At 40.9% G+C, this 26001-nt stretch overlaps 2 protein-coding genes across 3 annotated transcripts in view; both read right to left on the minus strand.

Moving 5' to 3' along the window:
• Positions 1-26001, minus strand: part of LOC137417057 (uncharacterized) — a 293573-nt gene that overhangs the window by 209525 nt on the left and 58047 nt on the right. The window lies entirely within an intron of this gene.
• Positions 1493-25699, minus strand: LOC144891286 (protein orai-2-like). Of its 2 annotated transcripts, none has more exons than XM_078773871.1 (5): positions 25207-25699; positions 9788-9931; positions 9248-9370; positions 5125-5181; positions 1493-4462 (listed from the first exon to the last, which is right to left on the minus strand). In XM_078773871.1, the coding sequence occupies exons 1-5, from the start codon at positions 25318-25320 to the stop codon at positions 4250-4252; spliced, it is 651 nt and encodes a 216-aa protein (XP_078629997.1). In that variant the 5' UTR covers positions 25321-25699; the 3' UTR covers positions 1493-4249. The 2 variants fall into 2 exon arrangements, with proteins under 2 accessions (XP_078629997.1, XP_078629996.1); XM_078773870.1 differs by lacking the exon at positions 25207-25699 and adding an exon at positions 24822-25056.

A 26001-nucleotide genomic window follows, 5' to 3' on the forward strand; every position in this document is an offset into this window, starting at 1 on the left:
AGATCGACTGCAAACTTACACTCTTTTGTGTCTCTTCACCCATTTATTGAACCCCTTTTTGAGGGTTTTAATCCCACAAATCCTTCCAGGCTTTAAGCAGGTAGTGCTCCGCCATCCTTTCCAAAAATCGTTTTCTATACGCATCAACATCCCCGACCTAAAGCTCTTCCGAGAGGTTGTTTCCTCCGTTTCTCACTCTTCCTGCTCATTCATTCCCTTGCTTGTTGCATCCATCTGTCACCACACTGTCAGCACATTGCCTTTTCATCCTCGTCATCTCTTTTCCATGACAGGATTTTGTATACAATTTTTTATTTTTAACGACCCATTTCAAGCTTCTAACATGTTTTTGTTCCTCTTCCCATATATATTTTTTCTCCAGGGAATTAACACAAGTATTGTTTCCGTCCCACCATTCAGAATTGAGGTTGGCGCGTGACTCATATGTCAGTCAGATATATACGAGTAATAGTGCACGCCATTGAATGTGACATGTTGGATGGAAACACGTGTTCAATCAAAGCATCCTTATCCTTTTGTGTTGTCGAGTTTTCGATGAAACCACAATTAAATGAAGCGACAATCACGACATTTCATGTGACACGTGCGGTATATTATATAATGAATGCCAATCAGGACAAGCTAGTGACAACTATAAAAATAAAAGAGCAGGGGACAGGGAGATCATAACCAGTGTTCTCTTCTTTTTCAGGAGGAATTACGACGGAGTGAGCAGGAACGTGAAGCTCAGAAAGCGACAAAATCCTTGTGGACATTTCGCTCTGCTCCACCAAAGGAGTGGTTTCTGCCTCTCCCAGAGAGAGATTGAATTATTGTAGTAAATGAAGAATGAAACGTTGCTCTCTTCACTCTCGGTAATCTATATATAATGGAGTAAATGTTTGTAGGTTTGTATGTCCGCTCCATACCCGTTGGTTGGACAGCTGGCCTGACGCCACCCACAATTTTCACCTGGAAATAAATTGTATGTCCATCATTTTGGGCTATGGTAACACATGTATCATATTCACAAACATCATGCCCTCTCGAAGTTTTCCGCTCTGTATAAAACAACCTACGCGACTGTTAATAGGATCACCAAATATTGAAAGGATGGAGCCGATAGGCATAGTGGAGCCTATGAAAGTGACAGTACATGTAGGCCTCAGACTTCAGGCCTCTGGTGTCAGCCAGGTGCAATTGGAATGATCTGAGCTACATAACCACAATGTATTACATATGTACGTAAGCAGTAGGCATGTTTTTTTTGCTTCATGTACGTAACCCGGGATATTTTTGGGAGCAATCTAGGCAGCGGCCTGTTGCCTATACACTGCCCAAATAAATTAATGAATGGGTCAGAAGAACGTGTACAAGTGCACCCGTCGGGTGTGTACTGATAGTTTGTTCGTAAGATTCTAGAATGAAATTCCATTCCTTCGGGCAAAAAAAAAAAAAACTTCTTTCCCAAAAGTAAAAATGGTTTCAAACAAATTTTTTACCAAAAGTTTATTTCAAAAATGCTTTTTCGATAGCAGACGCAAAGCAGTAGCTTATGGTTAAGCCTTCAAAAAGTTTACCTGATATTCCAACCTTACCTTCATTCAAGATCTTCATTCGTACCACTTCATTCAAGATCAAAAGCTACTGAACACTAACCTCATCACCACCTAATACAAAACTCCTTTTCATTGCAGTTTAAGGTTTTACAAGGTATTTGTAACAAAAAACAAAAACTCCGACTTAAGGCCTAACACCAAAAACTATGCACTTTGTTTTGACATTCCCATCAAATAATGGAGATTGTGTTGCTGGGATTCAATCCCACAATCCTGTAATTTTTACACCATACATGATCTATGATTCCAAGGCTCATAGCGCGCGCACACACACACACACACACACACACACACACACACACACACACACACACACACACACACACACACACACACACACACACACACACACACACACACACACACACACAGTTGGTGGGGAAGGGGAGTGCCGTCACTTCCCAGGGTACTCTTGAGTACCAATGACGTCACAACAATGACACAGCTTTTCTCCGCACTCAGTGGGGCATTTCAATGTCTCTGTAATTCCGGTTAAAATACATATATTGATGCCCTTGTCCTACAGCTACAAGCACCACAGAACCTTTGATCACCATTTTAAAAAAAGTTAAGGGAAAACTTGTTTTAGGCACACACATAGTTTTTAAAAAAGCAAATAAAAAATACATAATGAATAAGGTTGCCTTGAAAAATAACTATTGTTGCTGTTGCAGATCAAGGTACTTCGGAGCAGTGCTGCTACAGCTGGAAGAAATGTTATGGCGTGAAGATGGCCATACATTGTGCGAATGCATATTGGACCAGGGTTCACCTAAAATTAATCCAGCTGGTTGCATCGTCATTGCGGTATGGGTGGGCCACTGATGTATTTCCCCTGCACGTTGGGGGAATTTGCCCAGGATACCACCACATCATGGCTTACTCCTTTTGAAAAGCATCATGGGATTTTCAAGCATCCACCTGTGAGGAAACTTAGCAAGCTGCCCAACGACAGACCCGTTGCGACAACGCACCACCTGCAGACTGCCAGGATCACAGACTACAGTCGGATTAGACAGGTCAAAAGCAAATACATGACCTTTGAACTCTTCTGACAGCCTGGTCATGCATCATACAATTAGCAAGCTTCGTTGTCCATGTGACCTGTTCTTGGAAATCCCACCTATAATTTCTGAGTGCTAGACTGACTCCCATTCTCCCCCGCTCACCTATACTTGTGCTCTTAATTGGGCCTGGACAGCCGGTTGGCCATTTCGAGTGTGCATTGAACCTGGTGTTGGTCATTTCGAGTGTGCATTGAACCATATCCCTGGTGTTGGGCTAGCGGCTAGGGTGCTTAGGATCCTAGAGTCCTGGGTTCGAATCCCGGTCGATCGCTGAATTAACGCCAGGGGGGTTGACTCAGCCTGTCATCCTTCCGAGGTCGGCTAATTGAGTACCAGTTCACTGGTAATTCCCTGTTTGTCGTTGAAGGCGGCAAAAAGGGTTGGCGTCAGGAAGGGCATCCGGCCGTAAAACATTGCTTCAAAAAGGGGACCAAAAAACAACAACTACCACGGTCCCCGAAAAGGCCAACCCCCGCTTTGCGGGGAAAAATGGCCTCTAAACGGTGGTTTTATTGAACTCTCCATCTGCAACCCGTTTGAATCTTGGCCAGGACAGACTTGAGGCTCTCATAATGAGGAGTGAAGAAAAAAATAAGTTCACCTCCTTTATCCCGATCATCATCCTTCCTTGAGCACATTATAATTTGTACTTTATGCCTCCGCCAACGAAGTCGCCGAAGGCATTATGTTTTCAGGCTGTCTGTCCGTTCCTCCTGTCCATCCGTCATAGGTATTCGTTACAGCGATAACTTGAGGATGGCTAAAGGGATCTTCGTCAAACTTGGTGCATGTATGTGTAATGAGGTAAAGATGAACTGATTCGATTTTGGGGTCACGAGGTCAAAGGTCAAAGGTGAGAGGTCATGTTAGGTAAAAAATCCTGTTACCGCGATAACTTGTGAACCAGTTATGGGAATCTGACCAAATTTGGTACAATTATGTATAATGATGTAAAGATGAACTGATTACATTTTGGGGTCAAGAGGTCAAAGGTCAAAGTCGAATATGTCTAACTTGAGAACGGCTGAATGGATTTAAATTAAACTTGGTACAATTATCGTAATGATGTAATAATGTGCTTATTAGATTTTGGGGTCAAAGTTAAAGGTCATGTCAGGTAAAAATGTGATAACTTGAGCACAACTGAATGGATTTAAATCAAACTTGGTACAGGTATGTATAATGATGGAAAGATTAACGTATTAGATTTTGGGGTCAAAGTCAAAGCCTGTAATAGGTCTATAACTTGATAACGGCTGAATGAATTTAAATTAAACTTGGTACAAGTATCGTAATAATGTGGGTGAAGGCATATCAGTCGACGTCGTGACGTCGAAGAGTGCCGTTATAGTTTTCCCTTAATTTCCTTGGCTTTGCCCTTTATAACGAGTTAAACAGAAGGGTTTTTTTGCATATGCTGCCTCGTTTCTCCATTTGTAAAGAAAAACAAAGCATTGTTACAAAAAAAATAAATGCCAAGCATCTCACCATTAATTACCAAAATTGTTTTTTCCAAATGTAACAATGATCTGCTTTATCTGGGTAGAAACGTAGCATCATTTGTTACGCATCAATTACAATCATTTCAGACCCTCCCTTCAAGGCCTTTTCCATCTCGGCTATCTCTTGGCTATGCCAGGCGATCTTGTGTGCAACAAGCGAGCGGTAGAAATGAAGCGTGAAGAAACAGAAGAGGAAGAGTACAGGTACGAGGATCACGGTGGCTGCGCAAGCGGCCTGCAATCCCACAGTGAAACCTCCCTTTTCTTCCACTGGCTGAGGGAAAAGGCAATAAAAACAGAGACTTGAGCTTGTCTACTGCTAAGCTTGGATTAATCACCAAACGATGACATTGAAGAGATAAAAAGCAGCCAGGAATTAAAATAAGGGGAATAAAACAAACCATCTCACTCCCCGGAACCCACCCATACAGCGATCAGAGGTTCTAGAGAATTCAGGAATTTGGGCAAAATCACTTGCTCAGATGTATGGTCTAATCTGGGTCCAGCCTTTTCAGCCAATCTCGGTTCGATTCTCGGTTCTGCGATGTTTGCGGGAGATGCTGCGGGTCCCGCATTGGACTATACAGCCACCGCACAATCCTTAGCGAGCACGCCAACGAAGAGATTCGTTGAAAACGATAACTCGCACCATCATCATCAAACTATTGCATGATGCTTCGCAGGCTAGGGTGGTGCATTAACGGAGCATGTGCCATCCTTGCATTTTGGAATAGGCTCGTGGCTCCAGTCCAGATCCACAATGAATGCGGAATTTAACCACCGTACTACAAATCCACAATAGATCACCAACTAACCGGGTAATTATCCCAAGTCTCTGGAGGCAATCCACACCAACTCTACCTTCAAGCACATGCTCACACCTGCACCTCCCAACTAATTAATATAACTGCCCTACTTGCTTGTACTCATTCTCACCTTTGGTACTTGAATTGTTCCTACCGGAAGGAACTTCACCCAGCACAACAGTATCACCTGTCCGAAACAAGGACAACACGTTATCTTAGGTGTAAGCTCTTCCCATAATCAAAGTGCCATTTCATGATGCGTTTGCTTATAATCGAGGGAAACGTCAACTGGTAAGAATCAATCAGCCAGTAATCCCACACTACAGTCAACCTTTAAATAAATCCCAGCTATAGATCTAGTCATGGTAGAGCCAAATTGGGCTTCTCCAGTGGCATTGCAAGCACAACATTGTCCAAGCTAAAACATGTGATGACAAAACTTTGCACAATGAAAAGGAGAGCACGTTTGTGCTTACTTTTGGAATATATTAAATTGTTCATCTGATTAAAAATGGCTATAAAATGATAACCAAATAATGCAAATCTCTTGCTAAACCACTTTGGCTGCGTCATACTGGCTTGCTCTGGTGTTGGGCTAGCGTCTAGGGTGCCGGCTTAGGATCCTAGGATCCTGGGTTCGAATCCCGGTCGATCGCTGAATTAACGCCAGGGGGGGTTGACTCAGCCTGTCACCCTTCCGAGGTCGGCTAATTGAGTACCAGTTCACTGGTAATTCCCTGTTTGTCGTTAAAGGCGGCAAAAAGGGTTGGCGTCAGGAAGGGCATCCGGCCGTAAAACATTGCTTCAAAAAGGGGACCGAAAAACAACAACAACCACGGTTCCCGAAAAAGGCCAACCCCCGCTTTGCGGGGAAAAATGGCCTCTAAAGGTGGTATACTGGCTTGCTGCACATGCAGGTGTGTAAAAGTGGCATGGATGAGACGCCGTCGTTTTAATTTTTTGGCGTTAAGTAATCGAGAACAATGAAGGACAGGGTCTGCGAGCGGGAAATATGATGGGTGCTCTTCTCTGACAGGGTCTGCGAGCAGCAAATATGATTGGTCGTGATGATGTAAAATGCCGTAATATTTTGTCCAAGTACTGTTGAACGGAAGGGTTTTGAAAGTGGCAAAAAGGTGATTTGTTGTCGACAATGTTCAACAATATAATTCAATTTAAATAAAATAAAGATTTTAAAGGTTGTGAAAAATAAAATAAAAATAAATTGGACGTTTACCGCCATTGCTGCAGCGTCTATTACACCACTTTAACACGTTCTATTAATTCTACATGCTTGTTTTTTGCGTCATTTATCTCCTCTTCTTCCCTTTATAAGGGGTGAGGTCGAATGGCACCGAGCTTCTGCCCTGCCTTGACCACGATACTCCTTCACTCGCCTCTGTCCTCAGCCAACTCTCGCCACTCTCCAGCCAGCCCCACAATCCTCCCATCTCAACCACGGTTTACCTATTTTCCTCCTACCTTGCTTCCTCAACCTATCCGCTCTCTTTGCCATTCTCTCTTCACCCATTTGCACCAAGTGTCCAGCCAATATCAGCCGACATTTTACCAACCAGTGCTTGGTCCTGCTAACCAGCTCCTTCACTAAGATAAACAGGAATGGGCTGAGAGCGCCTCCCTGCCTCAAACCGATGTTCACGCTGAACTCCTCCGACATCCCAGCACCAAGCAAAACTCTTCCCTGTGTTCCCTTGTACATCACTTCAACCAACCTAACCTCTGCTTCTGGCATTCCCATTCATCTCAGTGTCTCCATCACCATCTCTCTCGGGGCAGTGTCTTAGGCCTTCTCCAGGTCCACGTATCCCAATGCAATTTCACCTTGCACATCCCACCTTTTCTCCACCAGCTGTCTCAGCATGAACATCTCATCCGTTGCCCCCACTACCTTTATAAACCCCTGCTGCTCTTCTCCGATCTCCATCTACACATTCTTCATTATCCTCCTGTCGAGAATCCTCTCCAGCACCTTCATGACATGATTTGGAAGCATAATTCCCCCTGTACTTCCCTGGATCTTGAACATCACCTCTCCCCTTCCATATCGGCACAATTAACCCTGTCCTACAATTCTGGATTCAACCATGTCTCCTACATACATACATTCAACAGCTTCCTCATCCAACAGACTCCGACTTATTCCGCTGCAATTTTCATCTCTGCACACACCTCACCATTGCCTAGCACTCTCCTTTCTTCATCCTCTTCAATTCTGTCCATACCTCATCCGTGATTTCCACCAATTCCACTTTCCCCTTCACATAACTCGGTAGCTTCAGCTTGCCGTTATTCCCTCCCCAGTTCAACAGCTCCTTGAAATTACCTTCCCACACATTCAATGCTGCCCTCTCTGTCACTAGCCTCGCACCACCATCCTTAATCACCACCATCCCCACCCCCTTCATGTCCTTACTATCTATCTCATCCCTGTCACGAGCCAATTTATAGATCATTTTCCTCCCACCATCCTCTTCCAACTTGTTGTACACCTCATCTTCCATGTCAATTCTCACCTTATCCACAACTCTCCCCGCTGCTTTCTTCTGCCCATACACATGTAGCAAAACACTATCTGGTTGTCTCCCTCTATCCTTGATCTTCTCTATCCTCTTCCAAACCTCCTTTACACTAACTGCCTTCGCTACTTCCTCTGCCCCCCATACCTGGTTTATATTCCTCGAAGATACACTCTTTCCAAACAAACTTCCACACAAAACTTCTGCAGTTCCCCGACACCGCTACTTCCACGTGCACGGCACAGCATCACCTCCTCCAGCTCAACTATTCCAATCATCCTCTCCAGTCTGTCCCTGAATTTCTGCTTCTCTCACCCCAGTGCTTCCCATTGTAGCCCATATGGCGACACAATACACAATTTGCCTCTGTATCACCACCCATGGCATAACTGTCTGTACCTCCCATCTTTCCACTCTGACCACCTGTTTGCTGATCTCTTCCGATACTCTTATCCCAACCCACGTGTAACAGCTTGTATCCTCCAAGCCACGTCTTTCCATTTGGTATCCTGCACACGTAATACTTCCAACCTCCTTCTCTGCGTCATTTCCTCCACCTCGACTCCTCTTCCTTCCATTGATCCCACATTCAAACTACCAAGGCGGACCACGCTTCTGAACCGCTGCCCACCTGGCAGAGCCAGTACCATTTTGATCAGTTTTGGGATGCTCTGGTCATCAATCAGCAGTGCTGTCCAGTAAGACCTGCTGTACCTACTACCTTAGCCTGTCATCATCATCCTGTGTGCGCATGCACTCACACACACCGCTCTTTCTCCACTCTGTCGCTAAAACCTAAGTTTCCTATTTGTAATGATTCTCAATTTTGTTTCACTGCCAGACAGACAGTCTAAAAATATTATCTCACTCTTTGTGCATGTGCGATCAGGACGAATTCAGAGGCGAAGTACTGTTAAACTACAAGTTCGTTTTCCGATTTGTGTTCAAAATATATAATTCAATTTGAATTAAGCTGTTCCTCGATCATAAATTGACGTTCGTGGACAGACTGACAAAGTGAACCAATTGCTTAACCCCGCTTTTCGCTCTGCGTGCGTGGGTTAAAAATCATTCGGCCAGAACTCTCACGTCGGAATGCAGTCTCTCGGCAGAGAGTTAACACCCTTTATTAACATTATCCTGCCAAAACATTTTGCAGGGACAAAAATAATCCGGTAAAATCCGGTAACAGCCGAAGAAATCTGTCGACAAACCTATTCTGTTAAATAAAAATGTTCTACCCCAAGTTCATTTTTTTATTCCAAGGTTTTAGTGGAGCAGTTTTAATAAATGCTTACATTCTGAAAGGGCAAATGTGTGATGTTAGCCTTGTGTGTAATAAAAGAACCTTCCAGTATAACAATCGATCAGATCACAGATGATCAAGATCCGATCAGATGTACCATACTCAGTTTCTTGGCCTGGGTCATGCTGGGCAGTTTGGCATTCCTCTCCTAGCAGTAGTTAGGCCAGGAATTTAGAACTTGTTTATGGTGCCGGTCGCCTACTCTTCGTGAAAAATAACGTGGGGTCTTTAGCATCCACCATGCAGGTAGATGGGATGCCAGTTGAACATCCATCTGAGGGATGACTCGGACAAATTGATTCATCACCCTGCATAATGAAGTCATCAAAAAAACTGGTGTGACGTCTCCTTGAGGTTTACACAAATGGGCTGGAGGAGGTTGGCGGATCCTTTATAGGAAAGGCAGATACCTCAATAAGGAAGAGAAGAGTGCCGAATACAGTTGAGCAGGCCCAAGCTAGCTCGATGTAGTGATGGAGCCGCTCGTGGGGAGACTCCGACACAGAGTTTATGTCCTTGCTGCTGTCGACGGCCTTGGGAATGAGAGGTGCGAACACTATGTTAGCATCAAGCACTCACCTAACAACTTCGTGTTGGCACAATAGGCAAATGCAACATTTGGATGACAGATGAGACAAAAAGTACTGAAATTTAAATATGATTTTAGCATACACCTGCAACCCATTGCCAATCTGAACATTATGGTTGCCCGTTGTAGCCAAAGGTAGCCCTTTCACACAGGACATTCAAACACCTGGGTACATGACTTTTTATAGTGTGCAAACTGCAGCCACATAGAGATAGCAGGAAGTTTTATCGAGGGTCGATAAATATCAATAAAAAATTCTTTTCTTTTTTTAAAAAGTATAAATTCACCATTTGGACTCGAAATGCCTGGCATGCATATGTTAAGCGTCATCGATAAAAGGAAAGAGGCAAACACGGAATACCTCCACGTGTGGTAGAATGCACGTGCTGACCATCAGCGCAAACAGGTGAACAGCTACAAGCACCGTGGTGCATACGCTGAAGGCAACAAGGAGAACGGGAGGATAATCGTACTTTCGTTCCAATTCTACTTCCACCATCGCTACCTGGGGAGAGAAAACCCAAATAAATCAGTAATCGGCGAACAACAAAAATACCTCCAATAAGAAATTTGCAAACTACCCATTACAACATAACCTCTCCCACTTTTTTCATCAGCTGATGCTCTCTTTACCTCCACCACCAAAGGTGGATAGAGGTTATGTTTTCACCCCTGTCTGTTTGTCTGTCTCTCTGTGAACAAAATATCTCAAAAAGTTGTGGACGGATTCGGACGAAATTTGGCTGAGATGTCGCGTATGTGACGAGGACTAAATGATTCGATTTTGGTGAAGATCCGGATTCGGATCCGGCTACTAGAATTTTTAAAGTGATTCTTCACCATTTGGAGATCGGGCCAAAAACGATACATAGCACGATATCTCAAAAAGTAATGGATGTATTTGGACAAAACCTGGTGGACAGATTGGGTGTGTGACAAGGATGAATCGATTCGATTTTGGTGAAGATCCGGTTCTGGATAACAGAATTTTAAAAGTGATTCTTCACGATTGAGAGGTGGGGCCAAAAACGATATTTAGCACGATATCTGAAAGAGTTGTGGACGGGTTCAGATTAAACTTGGTGAAGAGGTTGGGTGTGTGACAAGGAAAAATTGATTCAATGTTGGTGATCGGGATCCGGATAAGGGATTTATTTTTAATTTTTAAAGTGATTCTTCACCATTGAGAAATGGGGCCAAAAATGATATATACAGTGCCTTCAGAAAGTATTCACACCCCTTGACTTTTTTCACATTTTGTTGTGTTACACCCTGAATATAAAATGGATTAATTGACTTTTTTTGTCACTGATCTACACATAATACCCCATAATGTCAAAGTGGAATTTTTTTGAAGGTGTAGCATGTATGTATGTATGTATGTATGTATGTATGTCCCCTCAAACATACACCAATCAGAGCTGAGGATCTGGTCACATGACAGGGGTGATGTGATATCATTACGGTGGTACGACGGCTGACTCCACACACCGCCATTTTGATTCCTATGCCGGTCAGGCCGGACATATCGTTGAACCTGTCATGTATCACAATCTGCATACTCTACCTTCACGTTTTCATTCAGTGTGAAATACAAACAAACCCATTGTTAAAATGACCATCAAATATCGAAAGGACGTTATAGGTCTTCCAATGACACAGTACGTATAGGCTTTAGGCTTCATGCCTCACCTTCAGGCCGCTTCGGACAAATTAGTCCAGGTTTCTTAATACAGTATTATCGTTTTCGTAAAAATAATAAATATACTAAATATAATCATAAAACTGCAATACCTTTGTCGTGACTGCAAAGTTACTGGATTGAAGCGGTACATGGTTGGTTCATTGTTGACCCGAAACATATTGAACAAGCGTTACGCCGAGGTACCCCGTCGGTGAAGTGATGTGAGTTGACAAAGTGGAAGACGCAAGACGGCCATCTTGGATTTTGACGTGGCGACCCAATTTTCAATAGCGTTCTCCCTTATACGTAGATACACCCACACACCAGATTAGAAGTTAGTAGTTCGTTTATTTTTCAGATATTTCGCTCACAAGGTTCAGACATATATATGGTGGCGGCCATCTTGGATTTTGACGTGGCGACCCAATTTTCAATAGCGTTCTCCCTTATACATAGATACACCCACACACCAGATTAGAAGTTCGTAATTCGTTTATTTTTCAATATATTTCGCTCATAAGGTTCAGACATATATATGGTGGCGGCCATCTTGGATTTTGACGTGGCGACCCAATTTTCAATAGCGTTCTCCCTTATGCCTAGATACACCCACACACCAGATTAGAAGTTAGCAGTTCGTTTATTTTTCAAGATATTCCGCTCACAAGGTTCAGACATACATGGCGGCGGCCATCTTGGATTTTGCCGTGATGACCCAATTTTCAACAGCTTTCTTCCTTATGCGTAGATACACCCACACACCAGATTAGAAGTTAGTAGTTCATTTATTTTACAAGATATTCCGCTCACAAGGTTCAACGCACGCACACACGCACAGACGCACACACGGACGGAGGGGAAAACCATAGTCACCCTTTCGCTCCGCGGTACGACGGGGGACAATAAACCAGTGTCTCAAATTCTCAATGCAATCTGTTCAGTTCCGTGGAGACAGACAGCTTAGAGACTTAGAGCACTTCAAAATAATTGAATACTTACATTATTTGCTAACTGGTATCTCCACCCAGGTCATACCATCCTCTTCAACTAAAGTATCAAATAAGCCTGGCTATGCAGATTAACTACAAGTTAGACTTTCAGTCTTGTTTAGAAATTGTTACAAAATAATATTAAAAAATGAAAGAATAATCTCATTTACTGGATTTGCATTGGATTTGGGGAGTTTCTCCCAGTCTTCCTTGCAGATTTGCTCAAGCTCTGTCAAGTTGGATGGGGAAAGTCAGTGAACAGCAATCTTGAAGTCTTGCCACAGATCGTCAATGGGATTCAAGTCTTGGCTTTGGCTGGGCCACTCAAGGATTTTCACATTCTTGTGCTGAAGCCCTTCAAAATGTTGCTTTGGCTGTATGCTTGGGGATCATTGTCCTGTTGGAACGTAAATCTTCGCCACAGTCTAAGGTCTTTTGTACACTGAAGCAGGTTCTCCTCAAAGATTTACCTGCATTTGGCTCCATTCATTGTTCCCTCTATCCTTACAAGTCTCCCAGTTCCTGGCGCTGAAAAGCATCCCCATAGCATGATGCTGCCACCACCATGCTTCACGGTATATGGATACCGTTGGATGGGTGATGAGCTGTGCTCGGTTTCCACCAGACGCTTTGCATTCAGGCCAAAGAGTTCCATTTTCATCCTATCAGACCACATAATCTTTTGTCTCATGCCTTGAGAGTCTTTCAGGTGCCATTTTGCAAACATCAGGCATGCTGCCCCATGTGCGTCACATGTGAAGTGCTGCAAAGACTGTTGTCCTGCTGGCTGGTTCTCCCATCTCAGCCAAGGAACTCTGTAGTTCTGTCAGAGTGGTCATTGGGTTATTGGGTTTGCTGTTGTCCTGCTGGCTGGTTCTCCCATCTCAGCCAAGGAACTCTGTAGTTCTGTCAGAGCGGTCATTGGGTTATTGAGTTATTGGTCACTTACCCCCCCCCCCCCCCCCCCCATAATAGGCATTTGCTTTTTTAGCAGAACCTACATACACAAATTTGATGAAACTTTACCACAGCCTTCATCGTCCATGATGTACCAATGTTTGTTCAAGGCATTGGAAAAATTGGGGTCTGAGGAGGTACACGGGGTTGGAGGGGAGATGGGGGGGGGGGGGACGTTGCCCCCCAAAATAGGATTTTTTTTGTTTGTATGTTTAAAGTCTTATAATTATGTTAGTATGATTCTACATGCTGCCCTGTCTTCGAGCAAGCATTGAAATTTATTTTAAAATACCCTTAGTCAGTGCAGTATACTGTTTATTCTACCAGATGAGGGCCAGTGGTATTGCTCCGATGTTTAGCTTTCCTACCAAGTAAACCTATTATTACCTTTCTGACCAAGTAATTCGATTATGAGCTTTCTGACCAAGTAAATAAATTATTAGCTTTCTGACCAAGTAAATCGATTATTAGCTTTCCAACCAAGTAAACAGATTATTACCTTTCCGACCAAATAAACCTATAAGCTTTCCGACCAAGTAAATCTATTATTAGCTTTCTGACCAAGAAAATCAATTATTAGCTTTCTGACCAAGTAAATCTATTATTTGCTTTCCAACCAAGTAAATAGATTATTACCTTTCCGACCAAATAAACCTATAAGCTTTCTGACCAAGTAAATCTATTATTAGCTTTCTGACCAAGAAAATCTATTATTAGCTTTCTGACCAAGTAAATCTATTATTAGCTTTCCGACCAAGTAAATCGATTATTAGCTTTCCGACCAAATAAACCTATAAGCTTTCTGACCAAGTAAATCTATTATTAGCTTTCTGACCAAGAAAATCTATTATTAGCTTTCTGACCAAGTAAATCGATTATTAGCTTTCCGACCAAGTAAATCGATTATTAGCTTTCTGACTAAGAACATCTATTATTAGCTTTCTGACCAAGTAAATCGATTATTAGCTTTCTGACCAAGTAAATCTATTATTAGCTTTCTGACCAAGAAAATCTATTATTAGCTTTCTGACCAAGAACATCTATTTTATTAGCTTTCTGACCAAGTAAATCGATTATTAGATTTCCGACCAAGTAAATCTATTATTAGCTTTCTGACCAAGAAAATTTATTATTAGCTTTCTGGCCAAGTAAATCTATTATTAGCTTTCTGACCAAGTAAATCGATTATTAGCTTTCCGACCAAGTAAATCGATTATTAGCTTTCTGACCAAGAACATCTATTATTAGCTTTCTGACCAAGAAAATCTATTATTAGCTTTCTGACCAAGTAAATCTATTATTAGCTTTCTGACCAAGAACATCTATTATTAGCTTTCTGACCAAGAAAATCTATTATTAGCTTTCTGACCAAGTAAATCTATTATTAGCTTTCTGACCAAGAACATCTATTATTAGCTTTCTGACCAAGAACATCTATTATTAGCTTTCTGACCAAGAACATCTATTATTAGCTTTCTGACCAAGTAAATCTATTATTAGCTTTCTGACCAAGTAAATCTATTATTAGCTTTCCGACCAAGTAAATCGATTATTAGCTTTCTGACCAAGAACATCTATTATTAGCTTTCTGACCAAGAAAATCTATTATTAGCTTTCTGACCAAGTAAATCTATTATTAGCTTTTTGACCAAATAAACCGATAAGCTTTCCGACCAAGTAAATCTATTATTAGCTTTCCAACCAAGTAAATAGATTATTACCTTTCCGACCAAATAAACCTATAAGCTTTCCGACCAAGTAAATATATTATTAGCTTTCTGACCAAGAAAATCTATTATTAGCTTTCTGACCAAGTAAATATATTATGAGCTTTCCGACCAAGTAAATCTATTATTAGCTTTCTCACCAAGTAAATCTATTATTAGCTTTCTGACCAAGAAAATCTATTATTAGCTTTCCAACCAAGAAAATAGATTATTACCTTTCCGACCAAATAAACCTATAAGCTTTCCGAACAAGTAAATCTATTATTAGCTTTCCACCCAAGTAAATCAATTATTACCTTTCCATCCAAGTAAATTGATTATTAGCTTTCCATCCAAGTAAATTGATTATTAGCTTTCCATCCAAGTAAATTGATTATTAGCTTTCCACCCAAGTAAATTGATTATTAGCTTTCCACCCAAGTAAATTGATTATTAGCTTTCCGACCAAGTAAATCTATTATTAGCTTTCTCACCAAGTAAATCTATTATTAGCTTTCCAACCAAGTAAATAGATTATTACCTTTTCGACCAAATAAACCTGTAAGCTTTCTGACCAAGTAAATCTATTATTAGCTTTCTGACCAAGAAAATCTATTATTAGCTTTCTGGCCAAGTAAATCTATTATTAGCTTTCTGACCAAGTAAATCTATTATTAGCTTTCCGACCAAGTAAATCGATTATTAGCTTTCTGACCAAGAAAATCTATTATTGGCTTTCTGACGAAGAAAATCTATTATTAGCTTTCTGACCAAGTAAATCTATTATTAGCTTTCTGACCAAGTAAATCTATTATTAGCTTTCTGACCAAGAAAATCTATCATTAGCTTTCTGACGAAGTAAATCGATTATTAGCTTTCCGACGAAATAAACCGATAAGCTTTCCGACCAAGTAAATCTATCATTAGCTTTCCAACCAAGTAAATAGATTATTACCTTTCCGACCAAATAAACCTGTAAGCTTTCCGAACAAGTAAATCTATTATGAGCTTTCTGACCAAGTAAATCTATTATTAGCTTTCTCACCAAGTAAATCTATTATTAGCTTTCTGACCAAGAAAATATATTATTAGCTTTCTGACCAAGTAAATCTATTATTAGCTTTCTGACCAAGAAAATCTATTATTAGCTTTCTGACCAAGTAAATCTATTATTAGCTTTCTGACCAAGAAAATATATTATTAGCTTTCTGACCAAGTAAATCTAGTATTAACTTTCTGACCAAGTAAATCTATTATTAGCTTTCTGACCAAGAAAATCTATTATTAGCTTTCTGACCAAGTAAATCTAGTATTAACTTTCTGACCAAGTAAATCGATTATTAGATTTCCAACCAAGTAAACCTATTATTAACTTTCTGACCAAGAAAATCTATTATTAGCTTTCTGACCAAGAAAATATATTATTAGCTTTCTGACCAAGAAAATCTATTATTAGCTTTCCGAACAAGTAAATCTATTATTAGCTTTCTGACGAAGTAAATCTATAATTAACTTTCTGACGAAGTAAATCTATTATTAACTTTCTGACCAAGTAAATCTATTATTAGCTTTCTGACCAAGAAAATCTATTATTAGCTTTCCGAACAAGTAAATCTATTATTAGCTTTCTGAACAAGTAAATCTATTAGAAGCTTTCCACCCAAGTAAATTGATTATTAGCTTTCCATTCAAGTAGATTGATTATTAGCTTTCCACCCAAGTAAATTAATTATTAGCTTTCCATCCAAGTAGATTGATTATTAGCTTTCCACCCAAGTAATTCGATTATTGGCTTTCCACCCAAGTAAAATTGATTATAAGCTTTCCAAACAAGTATATTAATTATTAGCTTTCCACCCAAGTAAATTGATTATTAGCTTTCCATTCAAGTAGATTGATTGATTATTAGCTTTCCACCCAAGTAAATTGATTATTAGCTTTCCATTCAAGTAGATTGATTATTAGCTTTCCATCCAAGTAAATTGATTATTAGCTTTCCATCCAAGTAGATTGATTATTAGCTTTCCACCCAAGTAGATTGATTATTAGCTTTCCATTCAAGTAGATTGATTATTAGCTTTCCACCCAAGTAAATTGATTATTAGCTTTCCACCCAAGTAAATTGATTATTAGCTTTCCATTCAAGTAGATTTGATTATTAGCTTTCCACCCAAGTCAATCGATTATTGGCTTTCCACCCAAGTAAATTGATTATTAGCTTTCCACCCAAGTAAATTGATTATAAGCTTTCCATTCAAGTAGATTGATTGATTATTAGCTTTCCATCCAAGTAAATTGATTATTAGCTTTCCATTCAAGAAGATTGATTATTAGCTTTCCATCCAAGAAAATTGATTATTAGCTTTCCACCCAAGTAAATTGATTATTAGCTTTCCATTCAAGTAGATTGATTATTAGCTTTCCACCCAAGTAAATTGATTATTGGCTTTCCACCCAAGGAGATTGGTTATTAGCTTTCCACCCACGTAAATGTATTACAAGCTTTCCAACCAAGTGCATCTATTATTAGCTTTCCGAACAAGTAAATCTATTATTAGCTTTCCATCCAAGTAAATTGATTATTAGCTTTCCATCCAAGTAAATTGATTATTAGCTTTCCATCCAAGTAAATTGATTATTAGCTTTCCATCCAAGTAGATTGATTGTTAGCTTTCCATCCAAGTAGATTGATTATTAGTTTCCACCCAAGTAAATTGATTATTAGCTTTCCATCCAAGTAGATTGATTATCAGCTTTCCACCCAAGTAAATCTATTATTTGCTTTCCACCCAAGTAAATTGATTATAAGCTTTCCAAACAAGTATATCAATTATCAGATTTCCACCCAAGTAAATTGATTATTAGCTTTCCATCCAAGTAGATTTATTATTAGCTTTCCATCCAAGTAGATTTATGATTAGCTTTTCACCCAAGTAAATCGATTATTGGCTTTCCATCCAAGTAAATTGATTATTAGCTTTCCACCCAAGTAGATTGATTATTAGCTTTCCACCCAAGTAGATTGATTATTAGCTTTCCACCCAAGGAGATTGATTGTTAGCTTTCCACCCAAGTAGATTGATTATTGGCTTTTCACCCAAGTAAATTGATTAATAGCTTTCCAAACAAGTATATCAATTATAAGCTTACCAAACAAGTAGATTCATTATTAGCTTTCCATCCAAGTAGATTGATTATTAGCTTTCCACCCAAGTAAATCGATTATTGGCTTTCCAACCAAGTAAATTGATTATTAGCTTTCCATTCAAGTAGATTGATTATTAGCTTTCCATTCATGTGCATTGATGATTAGCTTTCCACCCAAGTAAATCGATTATTGGCTTTCCATCCAAGTAAATTGATTTTTAGCTTTCCATTCAAGTAGATTGATTATTAGCTTTCCAATCAAGTAGATTGATTATTAGCTTTCCATCCAAGTAGATTGATTATTAGCTTTCCACCCAAGCAGATTGATTAATTAGCTTTCCACCCAAATAAATTGATTATTAGCTTTTCATCCAAGTAGATTGATTATTAGCTTTCCATCCAAGTAGATTGATTATTAGCTTTCCACCCAAATAAATTGATTATTAGCTTTCCATCCAAGTAGATTGATGATTAGCTTTCCACCCAAGTAAATTGATTAAAAGCTTTCCACCCAAGTAAATTGATTATTAGCTTTCCATCCAAGTAGATTGATTATTAGCTTTCCACCCAAGTAAATTGATTATTAGCTTTTCACGCAAGTAAATTGATTATTAGCTTTCCATCCAAGTAGATTGATTATTAGCTTTCCACCCAAGTAAATCGATTATTGGCTTTCCACCCAAGTAAATTGATTATTAGCTTTCCATCCAAGTAAATTGATTATTAGCTTTCCACACAAGTAAATTGATTATTAGCTTTCCACGCAAGTAAATTGATTATTAGCTTTCCACCCAAGTAAATTGATTATTAGCTTTCCATCCAAGTAAATTGATTATTAGCTTTCCACCCAAGTAAATTGATTATTAGCTTTCCACCCAAGTAAATTGATTATTAGCTTTCCACCCAAGTAAATTGATTATTAGCTTTCCACACAAGTAAATTGATTATTAGCTTTCCACACAAGTAAATTGATTATTAGCTTTCCACGCAAGTAAATTGATTATTAGATTTCCACCCAAGTAAATTGATTATTAGCTTTCCATCCAAGTAAATTGATTATTAGCTTTCCACACAAGTAAATTGATTATTAGCTTTCCACGCAAGTAAATTGATTATTAGCTTTCCACCCAAGTAAATTGATTATTAGCTTTCCATCCAAGTAAATTGATTATTAGCTTTCCACACAAGTAAATTGATTATTAGCTTTCCACGCAAGTAAATTGATTATTAGCTTTCCACGCAAGTAAATTGATTATTAGCTTTCCACGCAAGTAAATTGATTATTAGCTTTCCACCCAAGTAAATCGATTATTAGCTTTCCAAACAAGTATATCGATTAATAGCTTTCCAACACAGTAAATCGATCATTAGCTTTCCAACAGCACCTTTTTGTTATTATACCTCAGTCGGAACTCTTTAAAATAAAGTGACGGATGGACGCTTCTCCTTTTAACAATAGATGCCTTTTACAAAGTTGTTCCATTAACTTTGCCAAGTATTAAATCTTAACTGAGTAACATCTCAGATCCACCGATTATAAAAATGCATGGGCCCAAAATTCAATATTGGATTAAGGGAAGGAAGAAAGTTTTAAACAAGCAGCTTGGTGTTTGAACGTCCTGATAATGAATAACTTCCTGATAGTGAAGAACTTCCTTATTCTTCAATTGGAAACTCCAGTATAATTACCGTGCAAGATTTGAAATCGAATGTTCTTGCTGTGACATGAAAGCAGAAAGCCATTTAATACCACATGATGAGCATTCGATACAAATGCTGCCATATATCAATTTCATGCAGTGTGTGCAAATCAACAGTGTATGGCTCCCTCGCACATGCATACAGGTGGTCCAAATCTTAATTGGTTGGATTCGGATGATCCCTCATACAATTATGGAGCATGTAAAATTTGAGCAGCCATGTGTCAGCTCCAAAGAAATTCACAAATATATGGGGGCCGTATATAGCAAAGGTGCACCCTCATATTCTACAGTAGTGAAAGACCACCTGATTAAAGGTGAATTTGAGTGAAGACGGCCGATTCACAAACTGTAGCCCAGGTCATTGCATTTAGCTAATAGAGGATCGCCACATTAAAGATGCAGAAATATTCAAAGAACTCGAAATTTCTCGATGAAATGTATCTGAAAAAGTGCCCCGAAGCCTCAGCACTCACGATCGACAGCAACGGCTGGCAGTCGTGAGTTGCAAGTAATTGCACGCACATGGACTATTGCAATTCTATTCTATTGCAATTCGAACTGCTAAGCAGCCAAATGTGGAAGTCTCAACTGAAGATCACACAAAGCTGTTCAGAAGACAGTTTTGGTGAAGACAGGTGAAGGTCTTCAATTCAAATAAAACTTATTTTCACCAAAGATGGAATGCACTGAGATTGGATACTATATTATTGGATACTATAATTTTTTATTTTTTTTACTGACTTCATATTGACTCCACCTACCTGGCTGGACACGTGCAATAAATCGGTTTCTCAATGAGATCGACATGAAGGACAAAGATTTCAGTATAGCTGATCTGCTGTTTGAAGGGAAGTAGGACGATCGACATTTTGAACAGGAAAAGACGAATGATTTGATATCGGTTGTTGTATAATGCTAGACTATGAAAATTCGAATTTATACATCAACAAGAATGACCGCACTGTGGTCAAAACCTGTGATACCAAATATATTGTCGTCTGCCTGCCCTGTGTGGTGAACACCGTAGGGTGACACAGATGACCAAACGAGCTTGACACTCCGAGGTGTTCAATACAATGGCGGACCTTCGTTACATGCGAGGGAAAGGGAGATGACGAACTTACTTGGACGGCTCCACCCAACGTCTTCGCACCTGGGTAAATTAACTCAAACAACACGGAATTAAAACGTACAAAAATACCGCATTTATCAAAGAAAATGCTGGTCACAAAATAATGTACGATAAAACTATATTCCGAATTGGAGCACTCCCACATAGACAAGGGATGAAATAACGGAAAAATAAATATGTGTGGTTTGTGGCACTTAGCTTTCTTTGCTCGGCTTGAACCCCCGACACGTGTCGTCCAGACCCCGTCTAGGCCCGGAAACGTGAACATTTCCCGCGTTTTCCTACACGGGAAATGCACGCCGGTTGGCACCAGCTCGCCGGTTGGCACCAACTCGTGGCTGAAAAAGTCGGCCTCTGCCAGATCCTGCTTTCCTAATTGCGTGTCGTTCTTCCGACCGTCCAACCTCCCAATGTTCCCACACCGGAGCGCTCGAAACTCCGGCCTTTCGATGTTGCAGAGGGAATGAAATATCCCGTTGGTGCCGACGCATGAAACCAAGAACGAATCCACAAACGATTCGTTCCCCCAGGAGCCAGTGAATGAATCACGAACAAGAGAGAATCAGTCCACGACACGGCCGAAAGACTATGCACCAAACCCAGTGAGCGATGCCAACATGAGGAGATGGCCTGTCAATCCACCATCCAGCCAGGAGAGAGAAATAATCACGATCCACGCCTGCCAGGAGAGAGACGTCCACGATCCAGCAACCGAGAGAGCGATGTTAGGATCACCAGTCTTTTATAATCCATCCCCTGACGTCATCCTCATCCTAATCCAACCAGTCCGTGCCAACTCGCCCGCTCCAGAACGTTCTCGCCAACGTCATCCTTCCACCAATCCCCGAGCGCCTCATGCTCCCTCTAACCAATCACTGCTCTTTGGGGTGTGGCCCCACAGACCTGCCTGCTTCGATGTCGCTTTCAAAGTTGGTGTTTTCAGCCATAGCGCTGAATGTCCTGCTTCCGGATAGTTTATTTAAGGAGTACCATTAAATCCGCGATTCTAGCTCTACGTGTGGTGTATTGTCAAAAGGAACAAAGGAATAAATTACAGAGGTAACCACACACAGGGGATTTATTAACATAATCCCTAAACTAATTAACATGACCCCACCCCTCGTGATGGGAACGAAGATACACCTTGCACGACATCCGGGCTAAACAAGTACTTATTACATGGTGGTTCTTCTTCTTCATCGTGACATATGGAGCATGCTAATTTATGCAAATCTACCTGCTTCTAAGCTATCACTACCCCCTACAAATGGAACAATATATTTTTTGCCTTCTCTGTCCACTCAAGTGAGCCTGGGGTTGGCTTAGCAGTTGGGGTGCTGGCTTGGGATCTTAGGACCCCGAGTTCAAATCCCAGTCAATTGTTGCATCAATGCCAGGGGGGTTGACTCAGCCTGTCATCCTTCCGAGGTCAGCAAATTGAGTATCAGATTGCTGGGATGAATGTGTTGTTGTGTGCCCCAGCTCAGAATAGGTACACTGTATCCCTGTGTGTCATAAGAGGTGACTAAAAGGTTGGCGTCAGGAAGGGAATCTGGCCATTAAAACATTGCCTTAAAAAGGGAACCATGATGATTGTCATGGGGCCCACAAGGCTAACCCCTGCTCCGGCAGGGAAAATGGCCTTAAAAAAAGGATTTTTTTTTTTCTGTCCACTCAAGACCCTCATCCTTGCTGTTGAAGGTATTATACAATTTATCTCCCAGGGTCTTCACGGTTTGGTTCAATATCAATTACGAATCTGACGGACAGCTGGATCTGGCTTCAGGCAACTAGTACTACACCCACTCCGTACAGGAGCAGCTGGAATGGTTATGGTATTATCCTCTCTGGTGTATATAGATTACAGTAACATCTTGGCTCAGGCCTCAAAAACGTCTGAGGTGTATCCAGTCACCAAGTTTCCGTCCTTCAGCTCTCTCTCTGTGGTAATAACCTTCTGTTCATAAAAGCATGTACGTGATCATTTGAGGTATGGGACTTTGCCATAAAGTGACTGGATTGGCTTTAAAAATCCGCTAACGGGCTGATTGGAAAACAAGCATATGGCGCCGTTCAAAAGTTATGCAACGATATTTTTTTAGGGAGGCGTGTGTGGGCTTGATTAAACCTTGCTAATAATGTAACTCTCCACCTAAACAAAGCCAATAGAAATGTGATGCGACAAAGCCGGACAGTGTATAATCTGCAGAGGCTGTATACAGGCCTCTGCTGAAAAGGCCGGTGAGGAAACAAGATGGCGGCCATATAATGTCGTCTTGGCACTATGGTGGGAGGAGCCAAGCGACAGGTGTGGGTGTGGTCCCAGCAGCTGTCCGACCAATGGGTGCACATTTCAAAAATACAACAAGAAGCTCTTGTAGACCTGCAACATGTAATTACGTGAGGCTGTCAAAACCGAACAACCAGGAAGATCAGTTTGGCCCTTACTCGACTCGGGCAAAACTAGAGTCACTGTATATAGAGAGTTGTGTCAACTCAAATTTGGACGCCATTTTGTGTCTAAGTGTGTCGGATTAGATATACATGTACATTCGCGATATGGGGTGATATATTCTAAACCTGCTAAAAAAAATTTTACTACACATATTTAGTCTTATTATTACATACAGGTGATATTTGTTTTGTCAAAAACTCAGCTATTGCCGTGAAAAAGAGCTGTGTGGTGATATTAAAAGTGGTATGGCAATGCATATTACAAGCCAACACTGCATATAAGAGCTAACATTATAAGTAAGACAAACCAATGCTGTCGTTCTCTGAATTTTAATAACTTTTAGAAAGGAGTGTGAGCATATCCAATATTTTTTAAAGGGTGCCGAGAGCAATTCCGGTGTAGGACTTCCAGCCGACATATAGTCTAACACACTTAAAACAAATTCTGTACGTGGTATTGCCATATTTCTATAGTGTACAACTTTAGTTTTATCGACATTTATATTCAATTTCCATTGTAATGATTTAACAAGCTGCAAGTCAGCTTCTGTCTCTGACATAAGGAAAACGTCATCGGCATCTAGTAAGATTGAAACGTTCATTTATTACTACACCCTTGCCCAGAACTCTGATGGATATTGCCTGATCGATTAATATGTTTCATAGCTGGCGACTTAATTAACACTTAATTTTCGACTGCGCCAAGCCGTAATTAAACAGAGAAAAAACTTTAAAAAATACCTGCAGTGTGCACGGTTCGTCGAGTCGAACAGATATGGAAAAGCACAGATAAGACGTCGTATTCACCATAACTTGTTTAATTTCACCAGGAACACGATGAGGCCAACACCCCAACACAGTAAACATTCAGTACAAAACTTGGTTCATACATTCAGTACAGAATATGATTCATACATTCAGACCGTAAGAAAACTCTGCCCGTAATACAACACTCTGACCAGACCAACACTTCATCCCACTACGTTCACTCCTCACAAGTGAAACTCATCACTACTCCGTTCACTCCTCACAAGTGAGACTCATCACTACTCCGTTCACTCCTCACAAGTGAGCATCCCCCTCACAAGACGCATGAACACTGTACAAAGCAAACAATAACTCGTCAAATTTTGGACGTATGGATGGCTGCACAACCCGCAAAAAAATTGAGCAGGTCCCCCCCTAAAATTGCTTTTATGATTGCCGATTAGGCTAAAGATTTTAAACCAAAAAAATAACTTGCCTCGGAATAAGTTTTGAATGGACGGACAGACAACTGAAAACAAAACGGACCATGGGTTTCCCACCCCTATAAAATCAAAATTAATTCCCTCTGAAAAAGTACAGTGACATTGCCCGCAGACTACCCAACCGCAGACCAGGCAATGTCACTGTACCGGGACATTTCATCAATCAATGACAATATGCGGTCCGCTAGGACTACCCGAAAAAAATTGAGCAGGGTTCTTCCCACGGAAATGCATTTTTGGTCAGCTCCTTGAAGATTATAAACAAACACAAATCACTTCCCTTTAAAAGGGTTTTCAACGGACAGACAACCAAAAAAAAACCGAGCAGATAGAATTGCTTTTGAACATCGATCATCAAGCGGCGTGGGCCTACCTGGCAGAGTCTCGAGGAGTCGATCGCTTTCCAGCTCTTTCGTCTGACTTTCGCTTCCCAAATTTGTCTTCTGACTTTATCACTTAGAAATCTATACATCTTATATTTCCCAGATTGGTTTGAACAACCAAAAGCAGAACAACCAGTCATTTTGTTTGGCAATAAACAACATTCCCGTACCAAGCTGACGTTCACGCACGGTGAAGTTAGACACAAAATGGCGCCACGAAATCACGTGACCAGAAATCTCGGGTCAGCGCATGGCGCAACTCTCTTTATACAGGGACTCTAGGCAAAACAAAACCGCTGAACGGCTGAAGATACATGCATGATGAGGTGAGGGTTGAGCATGTGGGTGAGAAATGACAGGTGTGCAATCACGAACCATGGCGAATCCGGAGAGCAGTGCGGACGTCCGGCTGGACGCCTTGAGCTTGGCTCGACTCAGGTAGAAGCGTCTCCAGGACAGGGCTTTCAACGACGGCTCGTTGGGAGCCATTGGCCGTGACCTTGCTAAGGTAACTCCCAAAAATGTGACCTCGATGGTAACAAACGCGACACGTCTGACCTCGGTCGACTATGTTAAACGTCGCGACTTCGTGAGATACCGGACGACATCGTCAAACACTGCGCAACTTGGGAACCCGATAATCATAGCGCACACCATCTGATCTCGAGCTTTTCTTATCTGACTACGATTTTTACGGTTTATATCTCACGAACAATTTGCTCATCGTATCCAAGTTCCTCTGAACTGCTAACTCACATCATCATCCTCAACAGCGAATCTTCACGTCCTTGTTTTGAACAAGATCGAACGGCGAACAAACACCGCCACTGAGACGTATACATTCACTTCCGGGTTTTCCGCGTCATTCGGTACGTGCGGGCGTCCGGTACGTAAATCGCGTCGTTGTCGATGGCGACGTTCCACGCGCAGGCCATTGTGCTTGTACCCTGGGAAATGACAACAGTAAGTTCAGATGACGGTGTTTTCACGAAACGTTTGTATCTGAATGAGTAGATCAGTGGATGATTCTTCGTGTACCGCTTGTCGTGTGTGGAGACTGGCGACGTCATGACGTCATGACGCGGACAGAGTCGCCTGCTTCAGTTTGGGGATTAAATGGTTGCTCAAATACTTATTTCCATCGAGTTTTGGCGTTTTTCTCACCATGGA

Source organism: Myxine glutinosa, chromosome 3, assembly GCF_964187855.1.
Source record: "Myxine glutinosa chromosome 3, kmMyxGlut1.1, whole genome shotgun sequence".
Taxonomy (NCBI): Eukaryota; Metazoa; Chordata; class Myxini; order Myxiniformes; family Myxinidae; genus Myxine; species Myxine glutinosa.

Bases quoted from the DNA above. Each gene is read 5' to 3' on its own strand.
- LOC144891286 (XM_078773870.1), bottom strand. From the start codon at position 24,971: ATGACTGGTTGTTCTGCTTTTGGTTGTTCAAACCAATCTGGGAAATAT. The intron at 9,371-9,787 runs GTATTCCGTGTT...CTCATTCCCAAG, and splicing joins GCATTCTACCACACGTGGAG to GCCGTCGACAGCAGCAAGGA. The intron at 5,182-9,247 runs GTATCTGCCTTT...TGTTTCGGACAG, and splicing joins CTCTTCTCTTCCTTATTGAG to GTGATACTGTTGTGCTGGGT.